Genomic DNA, 22,102 nt, shown 5'->3' on the forward strand with positions numbered 1-22,102 from the left:
CTAAACCTCTGGTTAGACCCTGCCCACAAACAGATGTGAATAAACACTGCAATAGGGCAGAACCCCCCCACACTGTTTACTGTCTGCCTGGGCACTGCAAAGGCTGGCAGCATCTCCCACCGTCTGCTCTGACTGGACCCCACAGAGCAGCACGTGTCCAGGCCCATGGGCTGGGGAAAGACAAACCGGCCACAGCAAACAGGGCAGCAAAAAGACTATTATTATTATTTATTCCACTGCCCTGCTTTCAGATCAGTGTTCAGTATTCGTTACTGAACATGATTTCCCAAGACAGAGCTTTATCCCCACCAGTGCTCCCCTTGTGTGTCTCAGCCCGCCCAAGGAAGGGGATCAATAGGCTCACACTGGATGAGAAGCCATCGGATGTATCCGAGATAGTGCAACAGGGAACATCTCCTATCCATTGCATGATCCACAGATCACAGATCCTGCCCCAACTCCAAATCCACCCTTGGCTTTCAGAAGGGGATTTGGAATGCTGCTGTGACACAAGGCTGCCTGTCCCGAAGGTCCACTGAGCGATGGAACCAGGTGGCAGCACTGCCAATGCTCAAGACGGATGAGAAAAGTTCCACAACTTTACACTGTGCTCATCAGGTCAGAGCATGGGCACCGAGGGGTTAATGCATCGCAGCCCTGCTTAGAATAACCAGCACTAATTCAGCTCCCAAAATCATCATCCCCATTCTCCGGGCATCTGGCAATGCTGACGTACAGAGCGCGGGGGAGAAGGGAAGAGCACTGACCCTGCGGGGCTGCACTGGGCATCGCAGCTGCTGTGACTGGTGCTGAGCAAACATGACACGGGTGTCAGAAGCGCCAGGCGCAGCGCCGCGGGAACTCACGCTCCGGAATAACACACAATTCTGACAAAAAGGCAAAGTGACCTTAGCGCCGAGTACATCTGCGCAGCAGCGGCGTGATTATGCAGATGTTTTGATTCTTAATTCAGAAATAATAAGCAGTTCATGGATTCCAAGTTTAAAAATATATTCATCAGCTGGTTCCCTTTGCAGCACGTGTGCCGGTGGAGCACCAGCATGGACTGCAACAGCAAAGCACCAACCTTGGCCAATCATCCCCCCTACCCTCGTGGGATAGTCAGGATGCCTGGCTTTAGACAGCCTGGAAGGTGTCCCTGCCTGTGGCAGGGGGCTGGGACTGGATGAGCTTTAAGGTCTCTTCCAACCCAAACCGTTCCATGGTTCTATTCCAGACATGGGGAAAGTGCTCAGCACAGCACAACAGATGCTTTCCAGGGAGGTGCCAGGAAGGGTCCTGGGATGGTCCAGGCAGCACCATCCTGGTGCCTCCGCGGAAGAGGAGCCTGCAGCTTCCAGAGCCCCAAGGAGACAGCAAAAGCCCCCAGGGAGACAAAGGCAGGGAGATAGGGGAAGTGGAGATGCTAAGGGGGTGCTGGAGCAAAGAACAACTCAAATAAGGAGAAGAATGTTAGGGTAGAGGGGGTTTTCTTCTCATTCCTACCCTGTTCAATGACCCATCTGCAGGGATGAAGCTGGACATGTGTCAGGAACAGGGTAGGGGCCACCACAGGGATGAGCACAGGAGTCATTTCCCTGCGCTGAGCTCAGCTTCAGGGAGCGGGAACAGCCTCCACTGTTCCCGGGAGCGGGAAGTGTCTTTGATTAATGAAACCGTAACACCCGGACTGTTCGCAGTCCTTCTTGGGCAGGAGAAGACATCCCTGTGTCCTCTCCAATGACTTTTACAGCAGCACCACACTCAATTTTCCCAATGAGTTTTGCAAGGCATCCTCTTCCCCCCACCTGTTTCTCCCCACGTCCTTCTCTTAGGAGGGTGCACCTACTTCCACACCTGCCTCCCATCCCCGCCAGCTCCTTTGGGTCCCTCATGCTGGATGAAATAAACCCACAGCGCAGCTCAGCTGCTCTGTCCCATCGGGAAGATGTGTGCTTCCCCCCCCTCCTTACGGAGCTGCTGATGCCCCTCCCTGGCACATCCCTGGGAACAGGCACAAGTTCCAGGCAAAAGCTGCCGTTCCCACGAGTGGCCCAGATCCCAGGGAGTTTCATAAGGTAATCAAATATGCAAGAGATTCAACAAACTAATTTCGAGCACACACCTGGGGTCCTCTGATAATGTCGGTTGTGCCTGTGTAGCGCAAGGATTAAAATTTCATAGAGTCATGATTTCATCAGTCGCTAAACTACAAAGGATTAATTAACAGCCAGGGAAGAGCTCATGGCTTGGAAATACAGTCTTAAGGAAAGTATCTATCTCCACTCTCCAGATGCCAGCGCACAGACGAATAAAGCACTTTGATGAAAACACTTTCTGATTATTAGCAACTCCAAAACACTGTGGTTTTGTGGCTAGAATTAAGGATGCCCAATCCCAACCTGCTGCTGCCAGCTCCGTGTGCCACCCTGAGCCCTCCTGCAGCACTGCTGCAGACTCTCAGCATGCGGACATTGGGTGCACAACCAGGTTCTACCCCTGTGTTTCGGGCACCAGCAGAGATGCCCCCTCCATCAGCATTCCCTTGCTGCCGTGCAGACCTTCTGCCCTCAGCTCGCTGCCTCCTGGGAGCCTCCTAAAGCATCCCCCCACCAGCTGCACTGGAAAAGTTTGGGAAGGATGCAAGGGGACCGACCTGCCAGAGCCGTGGCAAGAGCTGCTCAAAGGCCTCCCTTTCAGCACATATTCACACGTACCATTTCTGTTTGCCATCCTCCCTGCCTCAGGGTGAAGGCCAGCAACTTCCTAAACCCCCTCCTGCCCAGCAGCAGGCCCTGTGCTTCCTCTCAGGGTGTTCTGTGGGGTAGGAGCCGTGGGATAACGTTTGCCTCCACGCTGAACCCTGCCAAGCAAACCTCAAACGGGCCTGTGTCACCAGGGAGGCGACGGGCGCAGTGTGTGCAGTGCGAGCAGAGAGCAGCAGCAGGTCCCCTGCCTTTCCCGGGAAGATGAATTAGGGAGCTGTCAGCCAGGGACAGCCGCAGCAGTCGTGTTGCTGTAAAGGGGCAGTGGAAGTGTCTTTGATTAATGAAACCGTAACACCCGGACTGTTCGCAGTCCTTCTTGGGCAGGGAGAGGTGCCCTCAGATGGGCTCGAAACACTACGCTCCAAAAGGACTCCTATAACTTCTCCTGGCCATGGGCTGGTCTCCTCCTGCCTCTCCCCAGCACCTCTGCCTGTGCCCAGGTCTGTATCACCACCTCAGGAGTTCCTGGGGCTGACGAAGGACTAATTATTTCCAATTAAAAGCCAGGAGATGAACATTATGCACCTTGTCAAGCCAGTAAATTAATGCATCTGAACTGCGCTGGGCTTTGGTGAGAGCCCGAAGTGCCCAGGGCAAGGAGGTGGCAGCAGGAGCAGCGACTCGGCAGCACCGCAGCCTGGGGACGGTGAGCCAGGCACACCCAGCATCACTCAGTTTGCGTCCAGTATCGGCATCAATAACTAGCATCCAGCCAGGGAGCACCACAGCAGGGCTCTTCCCTCCTGAAGTGCCCTCCCGGGATGCTCCAACGACAGCAAAGACCAGGACCACTGGGAATGTGGGGACAGCTGACCAGGAGAACAAGGAGCACTTTCACCTGGGCTGTTTGTGCAAAACACCTGGTTTTCCACCCAAATTCCCAAGGTGGAGACACAAAATGCTCATTATCGGCCATTCAGAGGCACAGCGTTGTACTGCTGAAAACAAGGGAGGTACAAGTGGGGTGGGAGAGGCTGGAGCCTGGCTGAGTGGGACAGCGTCCGTGCAGACAGCTGGGATGGAGCAGGGAGCCAGGGCTTGGACTGAGGCCAGTGCTGTCCAGCCGGTAACAAAACCCTCCTATGGAAAACATATTTCTGGGGAAGGACTATGGGCACAGGAGGTGTCAAACGAGCCCCGAGCCCCGGCGGAGCTGCCGGCACGGTGCGGTGCGGCACGGCACATGGGGCTGCCTGCATCGCCCTCGCAGTGTCTGGGTTGGCCTCGCTCCCGGAACCACACAAACATCTGCACTGGAATCATGCTGGAAACTTGTCATCTCATGGAAGAACAATGCGAGCAGATGCCGCTGGCTGCAGGCAGGCTGCAAGCAGGTTGTGGGCAGCGCTGCACCGGGGCACGGTGATAGGGGCACAAGGCTGGCAACTCGCTCCTCTGCGGTTTTACATCCCGCATGAGCTCGCAGGCCGGCGCATGACCAGAAGAGCTGCCTTGAGCACTCTGTAATGAGCTTTGCTCAGCTCACAACATGTTTTGCTGAAAAATAAATAAATAGGCTCTGGGCGAGCCAAGCTGGGAGCAGGACGCCAGTGCTGCCGGCATGCTCTGCTCCCCTGCCCCAGCCAAGAGAACGCGGCGTCCCGAAGCAAGGAGCCAGGCATTGCTGCGACCTCCCTGAGGAGCCTTGCTCACCACTAACTCACTCACGAGCAGCCTCGCCCCCTCCCCAACGTGCACAACAGGTTCCATGCAAATTTGGGAGCTTTTAAATTATACTGTTAATGAAAGCAAATAAAGGCAGTTAAAAGGCAATTTGCTCAATTGGTGTTAATATTTAAGCACAGCATGTGTAAAAACAAGATTGCAGAATTTGGTTTCTCTGTGAGAAAACTTTTGGTCCCGACTTGGAGACATAAAAGATGGAGCGCACCCAGTGACAGCTCCAAGCCCTGTCCAACCTGGCCTTGAACACTGCCAGGGATGGGGCATTCACAGCTTCCTTAGGCAGCCTGTGCCAGTGCCTCACCATGCTCACAGTAAAGATTTTCTTCCTTATATCCAACCTAAATCTCCCCCATTTCAGTTTGAACCCATCACCCCTTGTCCTATCACTACAGTCCCTGATGAAGAGTCCCTCTCCAGCATCCAGATGGTAATGGCAACACATTCTAAAAGACAAGCAGCAACAGCAATCCAGCATCAAATTAACACGGGCAGAAAAAGGAGACTATCATTTCCCCTCAACAGACAGAGAGCAGGTCCATCGGTGGAGGAAGCAGAGTTCTACACTACACAACACAAAGGCTCCAGAATTGCTTCAGCTCCTCCGGTAGTGTGAAGCACGGCTCCGGGCAGCAGAGCCGCAGCCAACGCTCGCCCCTCGGTCAGAGCCAGCGCTTGGCAATGCCCTGTCTGGCAGGTTATGATGCTCCTGCATAAATTCGCTTTCAAAACAGGAGCCGCTGGTGAATGAGACCTTGATTTCTAATGGTTGGAAATATTTTGTACACTCTGCTGCTCCCTCTGTACCCCTTTGTCGGGGCCAAGGTCTGCAGGCTAAAGCGGGTACCAAAAGACCATCTGTAGCTCCCGTCTTTACAGAGGAGTTTAAATAGGGGGATGAATGAGCACAGGAATTAATGAATGATAAAGCCGTATGGTCTCAGTCAGCCTCCTACGCCTGTATGTGGTATTCAAACCCTCCCAGCCTTCTGCCACAAAGAGAGGTTTCTAAGCTACAAAAAGAGGGGAAAAAAAGGAGCAGGGGGGGCAGTGCGTGCAGGTTTTTAACAACAAACCCGGGAACTCGCCTCAAAGTTCCCACCGGGTTTCCCTGCTCCTATCTGGGGGAAAGGCAGGCACATGTTAATGCAGAGGGGAGGGAAGAACAGGGGTTCCCGCCTCGAGCTGCCTCCGAAACCCCCTTTGATAGTACAAGGATTGAAGGAGAGTCAGCTCTGGACTCCTCAATGCTAACAGGCTCCAGTGAGAGGGTTCGCATCAACAGGGGCAGGCAGGTTCTGGATGAGCCACCTGGACCAACTGCGCTACCATCCACTTGACCAGCCTTTGGTGTGTCCTGCCCCATCCATTTGGTACTGAATAATGGTATCTGGTAAAAGCTAACAACCCTGAAAGGCCCAAAGGGGTGTTCAAAGCAAGGGGTCACGGTGAGGGTGCACCCTGGGCCCAGAGGCTCATCATTGTAAAGCAGCTCCATTAAAAACACAAGGTAAGAAAGAGAAAGCTGAGGCTACCACAGGTTTGAAGGATGCTTACAGATATGCAACCCACTTCCCTCCAGCCCTGCTCACTTTGCATCCCCAAGCACCCAGGGCAGACCCTGGCCAGCAACTGCACCGAGTGGTGAGCGATGCCAGCCTGCTCGATCTGTAGAGAAGATGCTCACGGTGCTGTGAGCTGGAGATTAACAGGTAACATCCAAGGAAAGACAAGGACATGGACGGAGTCACCGACTTCACTAGCTAACGCAGGGCTCCTGCCAGCCCGGGCACGCTAACAAGGTAAATGCAGGATCAACCACCCCAAATCTTCTCGATTCCTATTCAGGAATCAGGGGCTGCCTGGAGGAAGATCGTTTCTCTCCAAAGCAACCCGCAAGAGGCCGAGGAAGCACGGCACGCCAGTGGAACGCTACTCTTATTTTAAGAGCCATCATGTGTAAAGCATTAGCGTTTTTGAAATTGCATTCTCGAGTTAATTAAATGGACGATCTTTTATACATAAAAAGTGAAAGTGAGCAATTAAAAGCTAGGCAAAGAGAAAGTGCCTTTCAGAGTTGCTGCCACCCCTCTGTGCTTCCTGTTCCCAATGGAGCATCCCGGGATGCCACTGTCCAGGCTGGTACAGTACTGGGGATGCTGCCTGCATTGCAGCAATGTTCACCTGCGGGACTCGACATCACAAACCCTGTGCGGGGCTGAGGAGCTGAACCATCCTGTGGGTCCTTTTCCCTATCCCTAGCTGCCCATGGAAACCACCTACTCTCAGTTCATGGATGTCCTGCATATGGGGATGTTGACTGGCTCATGATGGTGTGAAAACCCACTGCAGTTATCTGTGCTGCAGTAAAATGCCGACCTTCAGTTTTAGGCAGGAGGTAAAGTTCACTATCGATTGGCCCCACCGTAATCTGTTTATAATTACTATTATCTCCGAGTTAATCTTGTGAGAGGTCAACAGTTTTACAAAAATCTCGCAAGCCGTGTCTTCTACCTCTCAACATCATATCTGGGTCAAGAGGTCAATTACCGCAGCTTGCTGACTGGAGATTTCCCAGGAAAACTGGCTGCTCCCACCCCAAAGCTGCGCTGGGATGCAGCCAGGCGGGCACCGACCCTTAGCACAGGCACAGCATCCAAACCTTCGGAGCATCTGGGCTCTGAAGTCAAGGGAAGAGCCACCTTGCATCAGGGCTAGTCCCAACCATAAACTGAATGGGGAGGGAGCCACCATCGCTGAGGGGTTGGGCAACCCCTGTGCACCAGGATGCAGCTGATGGGTCCTCAGCATTGTACCGGCTACGTGGTCCCCACACCACCAGCTCATGGGGCACCACACTTCAAAGATGCTAACCTCCCCCCGTACAGTCTCCATTCCCAGGTACACGAAGTGAGTCTGTAAACCCCTGTACCGGCTCCAGGGAGGTGACGAAAGCGGAGCAGAAACCGGCACAGGGGCCGGGAGAAGCCCAAAAATGGATGAAGACACAACCCCATCTCTCATCCTGCCAGCCTCCCAATGCTCACTATCATCAAATACTATGCCCCTGAGACGGGATGCTGCTGGGTGGCGTGAGGGGCAAACCCGTCCACAGGTGCTGCTGCCAGCTCCCCTGCAAGGGTAGGCTGGGTTTCGGGGGAGGCCTGGGCACGCAGAGCATTGCTCAACTGCTCTGCAGGCAGGTGTCATAAACAAGCAGGCACATGGCAAACATATCGATTTCCCGGAGCTTATCGCGCAGCAACCAGTGCTCAGTTACCAGGCTACTTTAATATGTAATTTACTGCGAGAAGGCAAAGCAGGGCTGAGGGAGGGTGCCTGATATATTCGCCTTGGGATGGACGGGGTAGCTGAAGGTGCCTCCAGCCATCCTCAGGATTTCCCAACGATCCAAAACTCCCCAACCCTCGCCACTGTGACGGACTGTTTACACAGATGCTATTAATCTTCTGCAACTGTTTACGCTATGAAAATATAGTCTCAGCTGCCCGGGCTCACCGTCTCCTTAATTTAAATTCAGATGCTTACTTTCTGTCAAAACAGAGCCCACCGAAATTACCTCCATCCATTCATTTCTAGTGCTCCACTTGCCTTGTCATACGAGCACCGCCCAGCAGAGCACAGAGGGAGCTGGGCAGGGAAAAGCAGCTGCTTTTCCAAGGCTTCTCCAGCCTACCTAGGACCAGCCATGAAAGTGAAGACCAAAGTCAGACTGTTTCACATGCCCAGCCTGTGAGAACACTGTCATCCTGCATCTGGTGACCTCCCTTGGACCAGCAAAACCCATCGGGCAGAGGGGATGCTTGCCCTGAGTCAGCCTCTGCAGCCCCAGAGCAAAAGCAGGAGCCACTGCCATGGTGATCATCCATGTGTGGACGTGTTTCACCAGCCAAGCTTCACTGAGGAAAGAGTCCCTGGCACCTCCAGCCTGCACATGAGGGTGTTTTCCAGAGGGACTTACTGGAGGTTCACCTTTTCAGAGCAGAGAGTTTTAAAAATCCTCTTTCTGCAGTGCCTCTCAGTAGATCTTTTGGAATTTACAAGATAAATACTGGTAATTTGATTCTTATCTTCTTCAAATCCAATTCTAAGGCAATTCTGTGTAAAGGGGACTAATTATAGCCCGAGGAGAAAGAAAAGGTAACCCATCAGTGAGAATGCACTTGAAACGTTTAAAGGGATATGGGACACTGAAAAGTTTAATACATTTCAAATCTGCTCTTCCAAAACCAGTAATCTGTTGGGTAATGATTATCCTCTGTATCCTTCCAATCCCTGGCATGTACTTTGGTGATAGGCGAGGACTGCGACAGAGGAAGCAGCACCCAGATCTGCGCCCCTTCTGCTGACACTTGGGTCTCTGCAGGTCTTCTAAAGGCTGCCTGGTGTCCAAGAGCAAGGCCAAGAGGGATCGCAGTGCCAGGGAGAACCAAACCTTTAGGCATAGACACAACATTGCTTATTTCCCTGGTGTTATTTACTAATGGAAGTCACAAGTTTAGATGCATAGGGGAAAGTGCTTGGCAACATACACTAAGTGTAGCAAACTCATTATTCCTTAGCCCAAATATTATGTATTCTCCAAATCACACACCTAAACACAGGCCATTAGAGCAAAGAGCCCAGCTCCCTGGCTGCTGCTGAAGAACATCCCTCCAAGGAGGAGGAGGAGGAGGATGGTGGGGAGACCGCGCTAGCAGTCACCACATGACACTGTCCAAACGTTACAGCACCTATAAAATAATAAAACCCCGACCGCGGGACGCAGAGCCAGGATGTGGCAGAAGATGATGCAGGAAGAATCAAAGGGATTTGGCAATCCAAACAGGGTCTTGCTTAATGAGCTGTCACTCTACAGAGCCCTGTGGAAAAGCCCCTGGACCCAGAGAGGGGCTTGGACCCAGAGCACAAGTGGCTGCGGCATCTCAACAGGCAAGAACTGAGCTGTTACCTGGGCTGAAAGATCAGGATGGCAAAGCTCACTATTTATTCATCCTGGGGGAGGGAGGAGAGGTGCTGGTTCTAAACTGGTGGGGGGCTGGCCCTAACATCCATCCTCACTGTCCCTCCGAAGACAATGGGATTATTTCTTTTAACACGGTGACACATGCAGCTAACTCATGTCTGACCCTGCCAGCACGGGGCAGACACTGTACCAGAGATGACCAACAGTAATTGAAAATACAAGCGCTGTGGACCGGAGCAGAAGAGCTGCCTCAGCATCAGCCCTCGCTGCAACAGGTGAGAGTGATGGTACACAGAGGACAACACACACATGGTAAATCAGTGCTTTGCTGAGGCTGCACGCTGGGGATGGGCACAGTGGGCAACAGAGCCATAGTCCACCCTTCATCCCTCATCCTGCATCGCAGACCCCATGCAACGTCGCAGCAAGAGGGGGATAAAAGCACCCCAGCCCACCATGGCAGCTTTAAAACCAGCCTTTTTTCTTTTTCCCAGCATCGTGTATGCAAATATTTCCTATTACCCCACTTCCATGATTCAGCAATTCAAGTCCTAGTAATAAGAAGCGTGGTAATCCGCACATTTGTGAAAAAGAATGGCAAATTCATGCCTTCAATGACTTTTGAGAGCTGTGCTATTAAGAAAAGACATTTTCCTTTTCTCGCACTGAAGGAAAAATACAGTTATTTAAAAATGGCAAAAGAATCGGCTCATTAGTTAATAACAGTGACAAAACCCCTACCATGGGAAAACCATGTGGCTCAGACCGACACAGGAATTACACCAACGTATGTGGAGAAAGAAAAACCCCCACGTCCAACTGGTGCCTGGCTCCAAACCGTAAAGGAGTGGGAAGAGAGGAGGGATGGAGCTGGGCTAACCCTGGGGACGCCTCGCTGTGTCCGGCCGCTCTTTGTCTGCTTGCCCCTGCCTCTGCCTGGCTCTGGCCTTGTCACCGCTGTCACTTCTCTTGCCCTCCGCTTACTTATGCGGAAAACGTGGTTTCCGCGTGAGCTGTCGCAGCACAAAGGGCCCATGCAACGCTGCATTTGCCGTGTGTTACACCCAGCGAGGAGGAACTGAAACCCCCAAAACCCCACCGGCAGCAGCAGGAGACAGTGGACAGCACATGCCGGAGTGCAGGCGAAACATCATGAGGAGCATCTCCCTTTTCCCATGGCAGCTCATGGCAAAGCATTACTCTGCCCAAGAAATCCTGCTTGCACACATGTGCCATTCTTTTGGTTGGGTGGAAAATCACTGCCCTCCACCAAAGCCCGAAGGGACTCAGTCACATGGACTGAAAACACTCACCCATGAGCACACCAAGGATGCAAACCCCATTCGTAGCACATTCACACAAGAAGCCGCAGTGCTGAGGACTGGTGGTTGGGCCCAACCAACCCCAGAGACCCCCAGCCCGGCCATATAAACACAATGAGTCGTGGGTTGCTTTAACTTTAGCACGAAGAAAGTCCCCATCGCTCGCCCTAGGTCAGCGATCCTTATCAGCTCCCACCAACTGTATTTGTGGGTGGCACCAAACACCCAACCAAAGCAAGCAGGAGAGAAGGAAAGAAAACAGTATTTGCCTCCCAGCCCAAGGCGCCCACCCGTTGACAGGGCAGGGAGCAAACAGGCTCTGGCACACTGGTACCTGTGGCCCTCCCCACACACGTGCTGGATGAGTCCCTCTCCCAACGGCAAGGTTCAGTGGGAGCTCTCCTCCTGGCTCTTGCAGAACGATGCCTGCACTGGCACACGACCCACCATCCATGCGCATCACTGCACCCGCTCTGCTCCGGGGCAGCCCACAGCAGCTCCCACCCCACTAAATAATGCATTGGCCAGCCCTGATGAACGCGAGGGAAGGATGATATACATTCCTGAGCTGCTTTAAGTTACGTTTGGTTAGACATTGAGGGAAGAGCCGCCTCCAGCTAAAGGGTCAGATAAGCCAGAAATCAATACAAGCGATCGCCTCTGCATCCCGAGATCCCAGCACTGCTCCGCAGCTCCCATGGCCAGGGCACGGCACGGGCAGCCCCAGTGGTGCCCCGCTCTGGTGCCACTGACTGAGCAACCTGACCCTGGGAGTTGCCAGTGGCCCGGTTCCCACTACGGCATCCGTTTCCCACGGCCCCTGCCCTACATGTGATCTTCCTGGCAGCCCCCAACAATGCAAAGCCCAAATCTCCCCCAAAAAAACCAACAGGGTGGCATTGAACCAAAAGGTGTGGCAAAACCAGAACGGTGCTTCCCCATCCCTCCCCCTGAGAGCAGGAGGATACAGGGAAGCAAATCAACAACTCCTTTTCGCTTTTTTCCATGGCAAAGGTTTTCACCCAAGTCAAGATCTTCCAGAGGAAGATTCCTGCTGGAAGGAAGGGTTCTGCCCATGCAAGGTAACCCACAGGCAAGCTAAGAGGAAGCTTTGCACACTACAAGCACCTTGTTTGCAGAGGGGCCTCCCCTCCCACCCGCTCTTGGCACTTGGGATATTTTCTACGAGCAGGGGGAAGGAAGAAAGAGAAGAGGAAATCACTGCGGTACTGGTAAAAATAGCAGAGCACCCGCGGGAGGTACAGGGGGTTTCTGATCAGAGCACTGCACTGTCTCACAGAAACGGGCCCCGGTGTGCACTCCCTGACCACCCCATGCCATGGTGCATCAGGCTTGCCACGTGCCACCAGCGGGAGGACCTGCCCCGGTGCCGGTGATGCTGCGGCACCATCGCCTGCGCCCCGGCTGACCACAGCATGGTGTGCCAGCGCCGGTGCCGTGCCGGCATGGGTGGAGGGGGCCGGCGAGGCACGGGTGTTGCACAAAGCCTGCACCTTATCTCTCCCACGCCAAGGCAGTTTGTGTGTGTTGCGCAGAGGCTGCAACCGCAGCCCGTGCCCAGCCGGAGATAAGATCCATCACCGGTGCTTGCTGCGCCGTGCTGCCGGTGAAGCAAATTCACATGCAGCCAGCCCAAATTCACATGATTTGTGAGCCATTTGCTGGCTCTGCCTGCACCGAGCATCCCCTCTGTGCATCCCCTCGCTGCTTTGCCCCTAGCAGGACACCCTTTTCTGGACCAGCTCAGACCAGCTCAAGCATCTTGCTCCAGACCCACCATGCATCCCAGCAGTTAGGATGCTCTGACTCGCAGCCGTTCCTGCTTCTGTGCCACAGCAGGTCCCAGCAAAGCCAATGGACCAGCAGCAATGAGCTGGCCCAAAAGCCTCATGCTGCCATGTGTGTGCGCTTCCAAGAGCACCGGTTGGGTTTTGGTTGGACTTCTTAATGTGCTGCGGTAAAATGGCATTTCTGAGTCGCAGGCTTCATGCGTTTGGTCTGCGCATGCCAGAATTAGTACAACCTGTCCCTAAATACCATAATAAAAACCACGTAGTAAATGCTTTGCCTTGATTTATGTCAGCACTGGATTCAGGAGGATGAATCATGCTTCCTCCTTAGCACTCCTTTTAATATAATTTACTATAAATAATGCGTGGGGAAAAGAACAAGGGAAGGTGACAAAGGGCAAAGTGTACGAAGCCAGCACCGTCCCCAAACTCGGCAGCAAGAAGATAAAAGCACTTTCAACAGTTGTGATGGGACTGCAAACAGCACATGGGTTGTAACTGGTGTAGCACCTGGCGCTCAAATGTGAATCTGAAACAAAGTTCGATGATAGGCGAAACTAACATATTTGTTTTAGACACATACACTTACATTAACTGTACTGTGCCTTTAGAAAAGCCCCTCACTTTAAGTAATTCCACTTAAAAATCAACACAGGCCCTCAGCAATGGGAAACCATTTCTAGCCTTTACAAAGCCCCAACATTGGGCGCGGGGACACCTGCTGCGCCGGGGTCGGCTGTGCCAACTGAGGGGCACGATGCTGGCAGCCGGGCAGGTGGCTTCCCACTGCCTTTCTGCTGGAAAACTGGCTCAGACCTGGTGGCATTGCATTGCCATTTCCCATGAAAATGGGAGCCCAGCACTCTCCCAACGGTGGTGCCAGGACCCTGCGCCCATCTTTGTGCTCTTTCCGACCTCGCGAGCACATGGCAATGGAAATGATCAGGTGTTTTGTGGGGTTGTTTTGGGTTTCTCTTTGTTTTTCCGCTCGGTGTATGTTTGCCTTCTTTATAGGTCACCAAGATGAAAACAGGCCTCCTCCTTCCCACCGCAAGTAGCAGTTGCAGGGAGACAGAGGTGTGTTTTGTCAAGGAGGTACAGAGGTCCCCTCCGTGGCACATAACACAAGTGCCACGGCCCATTGCCCGTGCCAGGACCCAGCAGCGCCCCCCGGCACTCTGCCTCGCACACGGCGCATAGCAAGGCAGCCGCTCCTCACGCAGCACTCAACAGAGCACGGGGTTATCAGCCCGGCTGATACACGCCGATAACCAGCCCATCTCCCGCGCTGACACCGGCAACAAAGCAGGGTGTTTAATGCTGATTTATGGTGGGTGGCTCTAGTGCGGCTCAACGCGCCTTAGAGCGCTCGTGCCTACGTGGAGAAGTATTTCCTCAATTGCATATTGCCGACTTGTTTGCTAAAAACGTGCCAATAAAACAGCAACGACATGACGAAGGCCGGTAGAAAACTAAACCAGCCCAGCGGGGCGTACATCCAGCCATAATCTACTTAAAATCAGTTAAGAACACTACAGTGAAAATGATACAGGCGGCCCTGGCCCCCGGCCAGCGTGAGCGCCTGGGCTGCAAGGCTCGCTCCTGCAACCCAAATGGTACAGCAAAGCTCCTTCCTTCAGCTGCACGGAGACCAAGCCGGCAGATGCTTTCAGCAGAAAGAGAAATCCACCTGCACTCCTGACAACATGTGGTCCAACAGCATGTCCCGCTCTCGCAAAAGGACCTGCTGCTCCCCGTGGCACCCAAAACACCGTGAGCACAAACCAGTGCTCAAAACCCACAGCACTCGTTCCAGGCACATTCTGGCCTAGATAAAGATGATCCAGAACAAATACGCACACAACGTTCCTCAACACCCTGAGGCAGGTCTCAGCAAGCAAGTTTGAGCCTGGGCAGAGGAGTCACAACTGCACTGGAAGCTCATAAGCCATATTAGAAGGCACAGAACTACAAGCAGATTCGCCTGCCTTGTTTGCATTCGGTCAAAGGGATGCATGAGTCCTGCTGTGTTGCTCATCCTACACCAACCTCTCCCATCTGAATTTCCCTACGTACCACACTCCTTTCTACCCATAAAACAGCTGCTTTGCAACTGCTGGTCTCTACCAAGGCTGGAGCACAACCCCACCCCAGCAAAGCCGAACAGGAGGTGGAAGATGCTGCTGCCTGCATTGGCATCTCCCACCAACCATCAGCTGCAGACACCAGTGCATCTGGCAGCACCCGCCTGTGACAGCGCAGGAGGGAGCGATGCCCAGTGAAGGGCTGAACCCTCCATAAAGCACTGAACACCAGGCCAGGGGAAAAACCCCCTCGCAGGCAGAGTGACACAAGCCAGGACTGCCGGGGCGAGGAGGAATGAATGGAATAGGCTAATTTACACAGGAAGTGAGCACTTACCAGACCCTTCATCCCAACACACAAAACCCTCTGCCATATCTGGAAGCAATTACACCCAGTTAACATGATCTGCCTGCCACTAAAATTAACTGCAAACAGAAATATTTTTCACTTTTGCAACAGGAGATGCCATGGCCCCGTGTTTGGCTGCCGGGAAATATTTAGTAATTACTCATTTAAAGCCTCTCTTGAAGCTGTCAAGGGTGGGGGGGAGTAAAAGAAAAATCCTGCTAATTGTGAGCAAAAAGGAAAATGCAGATCGTTTTACTCTATCCAAGGAAAACAGATTTACACACTGGTGTAACCAAAGAGCCAACCTTGTGGGGAAGGCTGCAGGGATGCTCCATCACAAACTACTGCTCTGCACCGCTTCTACGGGGAAAGCAAAGGAAGAGCCGATGGCGTTGCCCCTGAACCAGCACAGGCTCCCCGAGAGTCCCCCTGTGCAGCCAATGAGCACCTTTTTAACCAGCAACACTCTGTGAGTTGTAATGAGAACTGAAAAGACTCCACAAAGCTGATCGACCTGCTGCAGGCAACACCAAGGAGCATGCTCCAGGCAAAGAGCCAGCCCAAATGCCCTCAGGCAGGCAGGTTTTATGCATCAGGGTCCCACCCTGAAGCCGATGGGGATCAGCTGGCACAGATCTGCCTGCCCTGGGCCCTGGGAAGCAGCAGCATCCCCACTGCCCCTTCCCTGGAAGCCCCTTCTGCCATCAGCGAGCCACAAGGCATTGGAGCACCGCTGGGCACCATTGCCAGCCTCGCCAGAGGGAGGGAACACACAGAAGTCATCACTGGGCAAGGGGAAATAGAAATAAAATATACAAAACTGGTGTTTTCTATGATGGGACTCTCAGGGGTTTGCTTTAAAGCGCATCACGCACACAGCTAAACCGATGCAGAATAATTGATGGAATAACACGGAAGCCAAGGGGGCTTTTCCCCCTCTGCGCCAGGAGCCAAGTATGGAAACGGTTAAGTCCCCCACTGAATAAATCAAAAGTTCAAGGCTGCACATAGCCCGCCGTATTCCCCCTCTGCCTATGACAAGAACCAGAGAGCCCCCGAAATCCCAAGCATCCTGAGCAGGGTCTCCACTGCTCTCACAGGTTACACGCTCGGGGTCAGCGACGCAGACCTTAGCTGCAACATTCATTTCCTGAGCAGGGCACGTCCCCCTGCCCATAAAGCTAATAAGAGCTTCCTCGCCCTGCGCCACACGGCAGCAGCCAGGCAGCCGCAACGCTGGTTTCCATTAGCCCCTTATGATGCCAGGTGCCGCTAATAAGGCCCATCAGCAAGAAACAAGAGCTGCCAAGTTGTCCTCGGACTCTGGAAGTAATCACAGGCAGAGTTTGGGGGGCTCTGGCTTGGGTTTTCCCTCCCTCCCCCCTCCTTTTTCCTCCTTTTTTCAAGTTTCGGCCGCAGCGGGACATAAATCGCCGAATGCTTAAAATAAAATAAAAAACAACTACTGTACCAGGCGACCAAAATTAACACTAATAACATCTCACGAAGCACTTGGGATCCGATTTATCACGTTTATTGCCTTAATGGTATACTGCATCTGTTTCTCACTGTGCCACGTTGAGCAGTGCCAACGTGCCTAATGGCATTAGGAGTATGAGGCTCAGCTAATCCAGGCAGTGAGGCTGGTGAGGGAAAGAGCCAAATGCCGAAATGTTTCCCTATGTGGCTACTTCAGGTTTGTTCTGGTGTTAACGTTACAGCTCTGTGTGGATGGCAGACTGACCGGCTACACACCACAGGGATCGCTGGGCATTGTCATCGGGATCCCACGGGAAGCTGTGGGATCCCCGAGCAGGAGCACTTCGGACCAATGGAAGCATTAACTCCTGGTCCTGCTGGTAGCAGCTGGATAGATCTGCTGCTTCTTGGCACTTCAGGAACAGGACAAGAGGGCAGAAATGTGCAGTCTGGGGTGCTGTGGCTGCCAGCAGCCACGGTGGAAGAGCAAACCCCCCTCATTCCTGCACATGTCTTTCAGGTGACAGCTCAGCATGAAGCCTCAAAATGCAAAACTCAGACCCCAAAACTGGAGCATCCCCCTGTGCAACAGCGATGATGGGCACCTTATGGCTAAAACCACTCCACAGGGAGAATTTGCTCACTGCCAGCCTCCACCAGCCACGAAGCATTTTCATTTTCCAGCCGAGCATCTCCATCCAGACACACATGGCAAAGGCTGCCAGCAACCTCATCGCTACAGTGGATACATACCTGGGCATCATTGGGCTGTGGATGCTTGGCATCCGCTAATGAACCTGACTGAATCCCATCCCCATCGCTTGCTATCAAGACTAAAAAATGAAATCACGTCTTTATAAAGTTTTAAGGTATTTGACATCCCGATGATAAATTACTGTGGGCTTGGCGTGGCACTCACACCGCAGCGCGGGAGGTTTCCCTTCATACAAACAGGCCTAAAAAGGGCTGCTGAACTATGGCTTTTTTGCCTGCAATTAGAAGCGGCGATCGATGCTAACATTAGATTAAGTTTGAACTTTGCTGAACCTAGAAGGAAATCTTTTATAAAAAAAAATTAAAGAGTTGCCGACTCAATATACACTTGATTAGTCAAAATCATAAGCTCGGCAGGGAAGAAAAAAGGGACTGTGCAGCAGCCAGTGGGTTCAGGGACCCAAAAACCCCGCTCAGAGCCAGCGCTGTGGCTTGCAGCCACTTGGCCACCAAAAGGTCACGCCTCAGCCCTGTCGACACACGCATGTGGTGCCACGGCACAGACGATGCTGCCACGAGGCCAAGGGTGGCCGTGGAGCCGTGGAGCCAGGGTGGCCTGGCTCCTGCATGGAGTCAGGGCAGACCATGTCCCTCGGGCCCCCTCCATCACTGGGGTGAGCACCCCCATGCTTGCCAAAGCTGTTGAAAGACCAGCTCAGCCCCCTGCTCCCCTCATTCCTGTGTGCACTTCCCATACTAGTGAACAGGGAACAGCACTCAGAAGGCTCCGAGACTCTAAACATATATATTTACCCTTATCTAGGCATGTGTGTGTGTAAACAAACAGACCCACCATATGTATACGCTCGCCTGCGCGATGTAAACAGGCACGGTGCACGTCGACTCATTGAGCCCAGTGCAGAGAGTGTCGTGGCAGCTTGGGGGGGGGCTCTGCCTGTCACCTGCTGGGGCTCAGCACACGGGGGCAGGGCACCGGGCGGGCGAGCATCCTGCGGTGCTGCGTGGTCCCCTCCCCGGCAGCTGGGAACGGCTCAGCTCTGGGCACCTCGCGCTCACTTCAGCATCGCAAAGCAAAACCACAGCAGCAAAAGCACCGCAGAAGGAGGCCAGCGAAAGCCGCCGCTCGATGAGCGACACCGTGGTGTCCCCAGCACATCCTGCCCCCGCCGCCAGCCAGCCTGGGGAGGGGGTGCCAGGACCTCCGTGCAGCACACAGGTTCCCCCAAACCGCCTCTCCACCAGGCACTGGGGTGAGGAGGAGCCTGTAGCCAGCACGGTGCAGCTGCCACCAGCACCAGAACCCCTCCAGCAAGGAGTTACAGATCCCAGTCCAGCTCAGAAGCTGTTTAACAGCTCCAGGAATACATCAGGATCCCACAAATCCTCCCCAAATGGTAATTTTCACAATGTATTAGAAAGCAAACACTATAAAAAAGCCACATGAGACCCCATTCGCACACAAACCGCCTGGATTTAGACCTCGGGGGAGGAGAGGAGGAGTGAGTTCATCTCACTGTTGCCCAATGCCTTTCAACATGGACGGTCTTAGGGATCAGTTTAAAAATGGCTCAAAGGATTTGGCTCTCCCTGCAAAGTTGGCCAGCGCCAGGTGATCTGTGATGGCAGGAACCGGCGAGCGGAGCTGGGCTCTGGCTGAAGCAGTTGCCTTCGAGGCTTCACTCGCAGGGGCCGGCACTCAGCTCGGTGCTGTGGTCAGCCCATGGGAGCACAGCATGTACCCAGCCTCCTGATAACCATCAGGAATAAATAAGAAATAAGCTACGGCCACAGCCGTGCTTGTCAAAACGAGCCAAGCCCAGGAGGCGCTGACACAGGGGCTGCTGCACTGGACAGCCTGGGCCATGCCCCCCATCTCCCAACCCTCGGGTGCATGGGGAAGGATCCGGCCTTCCAGCCCATCCTGCCTCGGAGCAGATCCCTGGCGCTGCCCGCTCCTGCAGCCGCATCGGTCGCTGTTCTCCGGCTCGGAGGGGAAAAGGGAGACACCCGAGCCCGTGGCAGAAAGGCACGTTAAAATTCTCCCTGAGCCTTCACTGCAGCTCTCCTCCGGTGACGTTCGGTCTGCATCACCGCACGGCACGGCCGGTGAAGAGCTGCACCGAGGCAGCTCCGGGCACGTGAACCGGCCCCAGCACTAGCTCCCCGCTCGCGAGGCAAGGGAACAAAGCAGAAAGCAGCCGAGCACTCACAGGGAGCTGGGGACCCCTGCAAGAGGTCAGGGCTGCTCCCATGGGTCCGTGTGGCAGCTCCGAGCTGCCGGCCAGACCAAGAGGCGATGCTGCCGGTGCTCAGACGCTGTGCCCCACACTGCAGACATCATGGGCTGAACACGCGGGGAGCTGCTGCTCCGGCACCCGACACCGGCTCCAGTGCATCCCGCACTGCACGCGGGCAGCAAGCGTGCCGGCAGCACCACCATCCCTGGAGCGCGTTATGTGCATCAGAACTAATTAACCTGTTGATTCATTAAAAATCTGACAGGGTGCAGAGCAAGGGGAGGCTGCGAGTGGCTTAGGCACCACACCGGTGCTGCCTTCGTCCAGGCAGAACAGTGCTGTCCTGCTGCGGGGCTGCAGCCGTGCTGGGGCCAGCACTGCACAGTGCTCACCAAAGCATGCCCACCACCAAGGGGGCTGACCAGCGATGCCGATTTAGGTGCCGTAACCAACGTGGCTCCATTTCCCAGGCAAACCTGGGATGGAGCTCCGGTCCCCGCTGCCACGATCGGGAGGCAGTAAACAGGAGAGCACTGAACTCACATGCCACAGACAACCACCACTGCGCTCCCACCCGCAGCAGGTCCTGAGGTGCGGGCTCAGCGTGAGCACAAAGACCCCCCACCACGAGCAGGGGAGCCCCGAAATCACACCCACAGCCACCGGAGGTTCAATCCTGAGCCAGTTCCTGCAGGGATGGACCTACTGCGCTCACTTCAGTGCTCCCCAGCCTGACCCACACACTACTTTGTGCAAAGTGCAAATGTCTCCTGAACTGAGCAGCACAGAACCACGGGGAACAGGGCGCTGCACGCAGCCATCCCGAACGTCACTGCTGCGGCCAGGAGCAGGGATCCCACCGGTCTCTCCCCCCCGGCCCCGCACGGACGCGACGGTGATGGCGCAGGAAGGCTCGGCTCTCGGTAGCGGGCGGGCGAGGGCTGCCCAACCCCATGGCATCCATTTACACACAGATCCCCAAACTCAAAGGGCAGCAACCATGAGCCATTCAGCAGATGCTGGCCAGGGAAACCACTGGGGTTCATGCTAGTGGGAAACACCTACAGCCCTAGCCCCGTCCAGGCTGCCCTCCTGACCAGTGCGAGCTGGAAAGAACCTTCTGGCACGGCTGCTGGACGTGGGACAGTTGCAACAGCTGTCCCTGTGAGTGCAGTTTTGGGGTACATGGCAGGAACTTTGCACCGGCACATGATACCCACCCAGAAACTGAACCCCAGAGCGAGCCCCCTCCCTCCTGCCCGGCGCAAGCATTGCGGCTTTGGCACTCACCGGTGCTGCTCGAGGGTCTCGTTGTCTGGCAGCTCTGCCCCACACACGCTGCACTGCTCACCCAGGGCTCTGCTCTCCGTCTTCATGCCGGCTGCCAGCTCCCCCAGCTTGCTGAACAGCTCCCGCTGGATGAAGCCCTGGGGCAGCAGCCCCCCATAGGCACTGAAGTCCATGGAGACAGCCAGGGCCGGCTGCACGTGCAGGGCAGATGCCACGGCAGGTGGCACGCCGAGCACCGGCTCAGTCTTGTGGTTCGGCAGCAGGGAGTAGATGCCCAGTGGCTTCTCGCCCTGGGTGGCGGCGGATGGCTCCGGCCCCATTGGCAGCCCCTGGCCAGGCTCGGGCGGCAGCTCGGCGCCCTCCTCGCGGGCATAGTGCAGTTCACGGGCGCTGGTGATGACGCTGCTGCGGGTCGGGGTGCCGGGCCCATCCTTGCCCTTCTCATCAGGCTTCTCCCCAGCAGAGGCGCTGGGCTCGGCCGCCCGGGGGCTGTCATGGCCAGAGGTGTCGTCCACCTGCATCGCTTCGGTTTTGACCTCGGCGAGGCTGGGGGGCCGGCGGGCAGCCGCCGGGCGCGAGTCCTCAGGGCCAGCGGGCGGCAGCGCACCCTGCAGCAGCGACTGCCCGATGGTCATCAGGCTGTCCACCGCCGCCTTGGTGGGGCTCATGGCGGAGAGGGGGCCGAAGGAAGCCGAGGCGGTGGGGCTCTGCTCCGACGTGGCCACTGGCAGGCTCTGGCCAGCCACCCCAGCATAGCCACCCTCCTCGCTGGCGGGCTTGGAGATGAAGAGGCCCTTGATGTACCTCGACTTCCTCTCTTCCTCTTCCTCGGCGGTGGTGCCTCCATCGGCCATGGCGCCCTCGGTGTCGTTGTCCTCAGAGGCCTGGATGGTCTCCAGGATCTTCAGGCACTGCTCCTCCAGGTACTCAATCTCCAGGATCTCAGCGGCGTAGAGCAGGTCGTCCAAGTCTTCGACCTTCGCCTGCAGGGTGGCGGTGTAGGCATACTCCAGGATCTGTTGGAACGTCTTTGGCGAGAGGAAGTCCAGGGTGTAGTGCTGGCTGTTGCGGTGGAAGAGGATCTCAAACATCTTGCTGGTGCAGGCCAGCACCGTCCGGTGCGCGTGGAACTCCTGGCTGTCCACCATGATGACCACGTCGCACAGCGTCCCCGCCAGGCGCATCTGGTTGGCTTTGTGCAGCAGCCCGGTGGGGTGGCAGGGGTTCTGCAGCTGGATCGTGCCCATCTTAGTCACATCCATGGCGCGCCCGGGGCTCGCTCATCAGGGTGCCTCGCCAGCGGCCGAATGCGGGACCAGCTTTGTGTGCCGGCTATCTGCGGAAACAAAAGGCGGAG

At 55.0% G+C, this 22,102-nt stretch overlaps 1 protein-coding gene across 3 annotated transcripts in view; it reads right to left on the reverse strand.

Moving 5' to 3' along the window:
• The window catches only part of ZBTB16 (zinc finger and BTB domain containing 16), a 56,800-nt gene that overhangs the window by 34,273 nt on the left and 425 nt on the right, over positions 1 to 22,102 (reverse strand). For 2 of the 3 annotated variants that reach the window (XM_030505661.1, XM_030505662.1), the window contains exon 2: positions 20,746 to 22,081. In XM_030505661.1, the coding sequence (XP_030361521.1) occupies positions 20,746 to 22,007 (1,262 nt within the window). In that variant the 5' untranslated portion in view covers positions 22,008 to 22,081. The remainder of the gene's footprint in view (positions 1 to 20,745; positions 22,082 to 22,102) is intronic. The other variant, XM_030505660.1, reaches the window with a different exon arrangement.

Source organism: Strigops habroptila, chromosome 17, assembly GCF_004027225.2.
Source record: "Strigops habroptila isolate Jane chromosome 17, bStrHab1.2.pri, whole genome shotgun sequence".
NCBI classification, from domain to species: Eukaryota; Metazoa; Chordata; class Aves; order Psittaciformes; family Psittacidae; genus Strigops; species Strigops habroptila.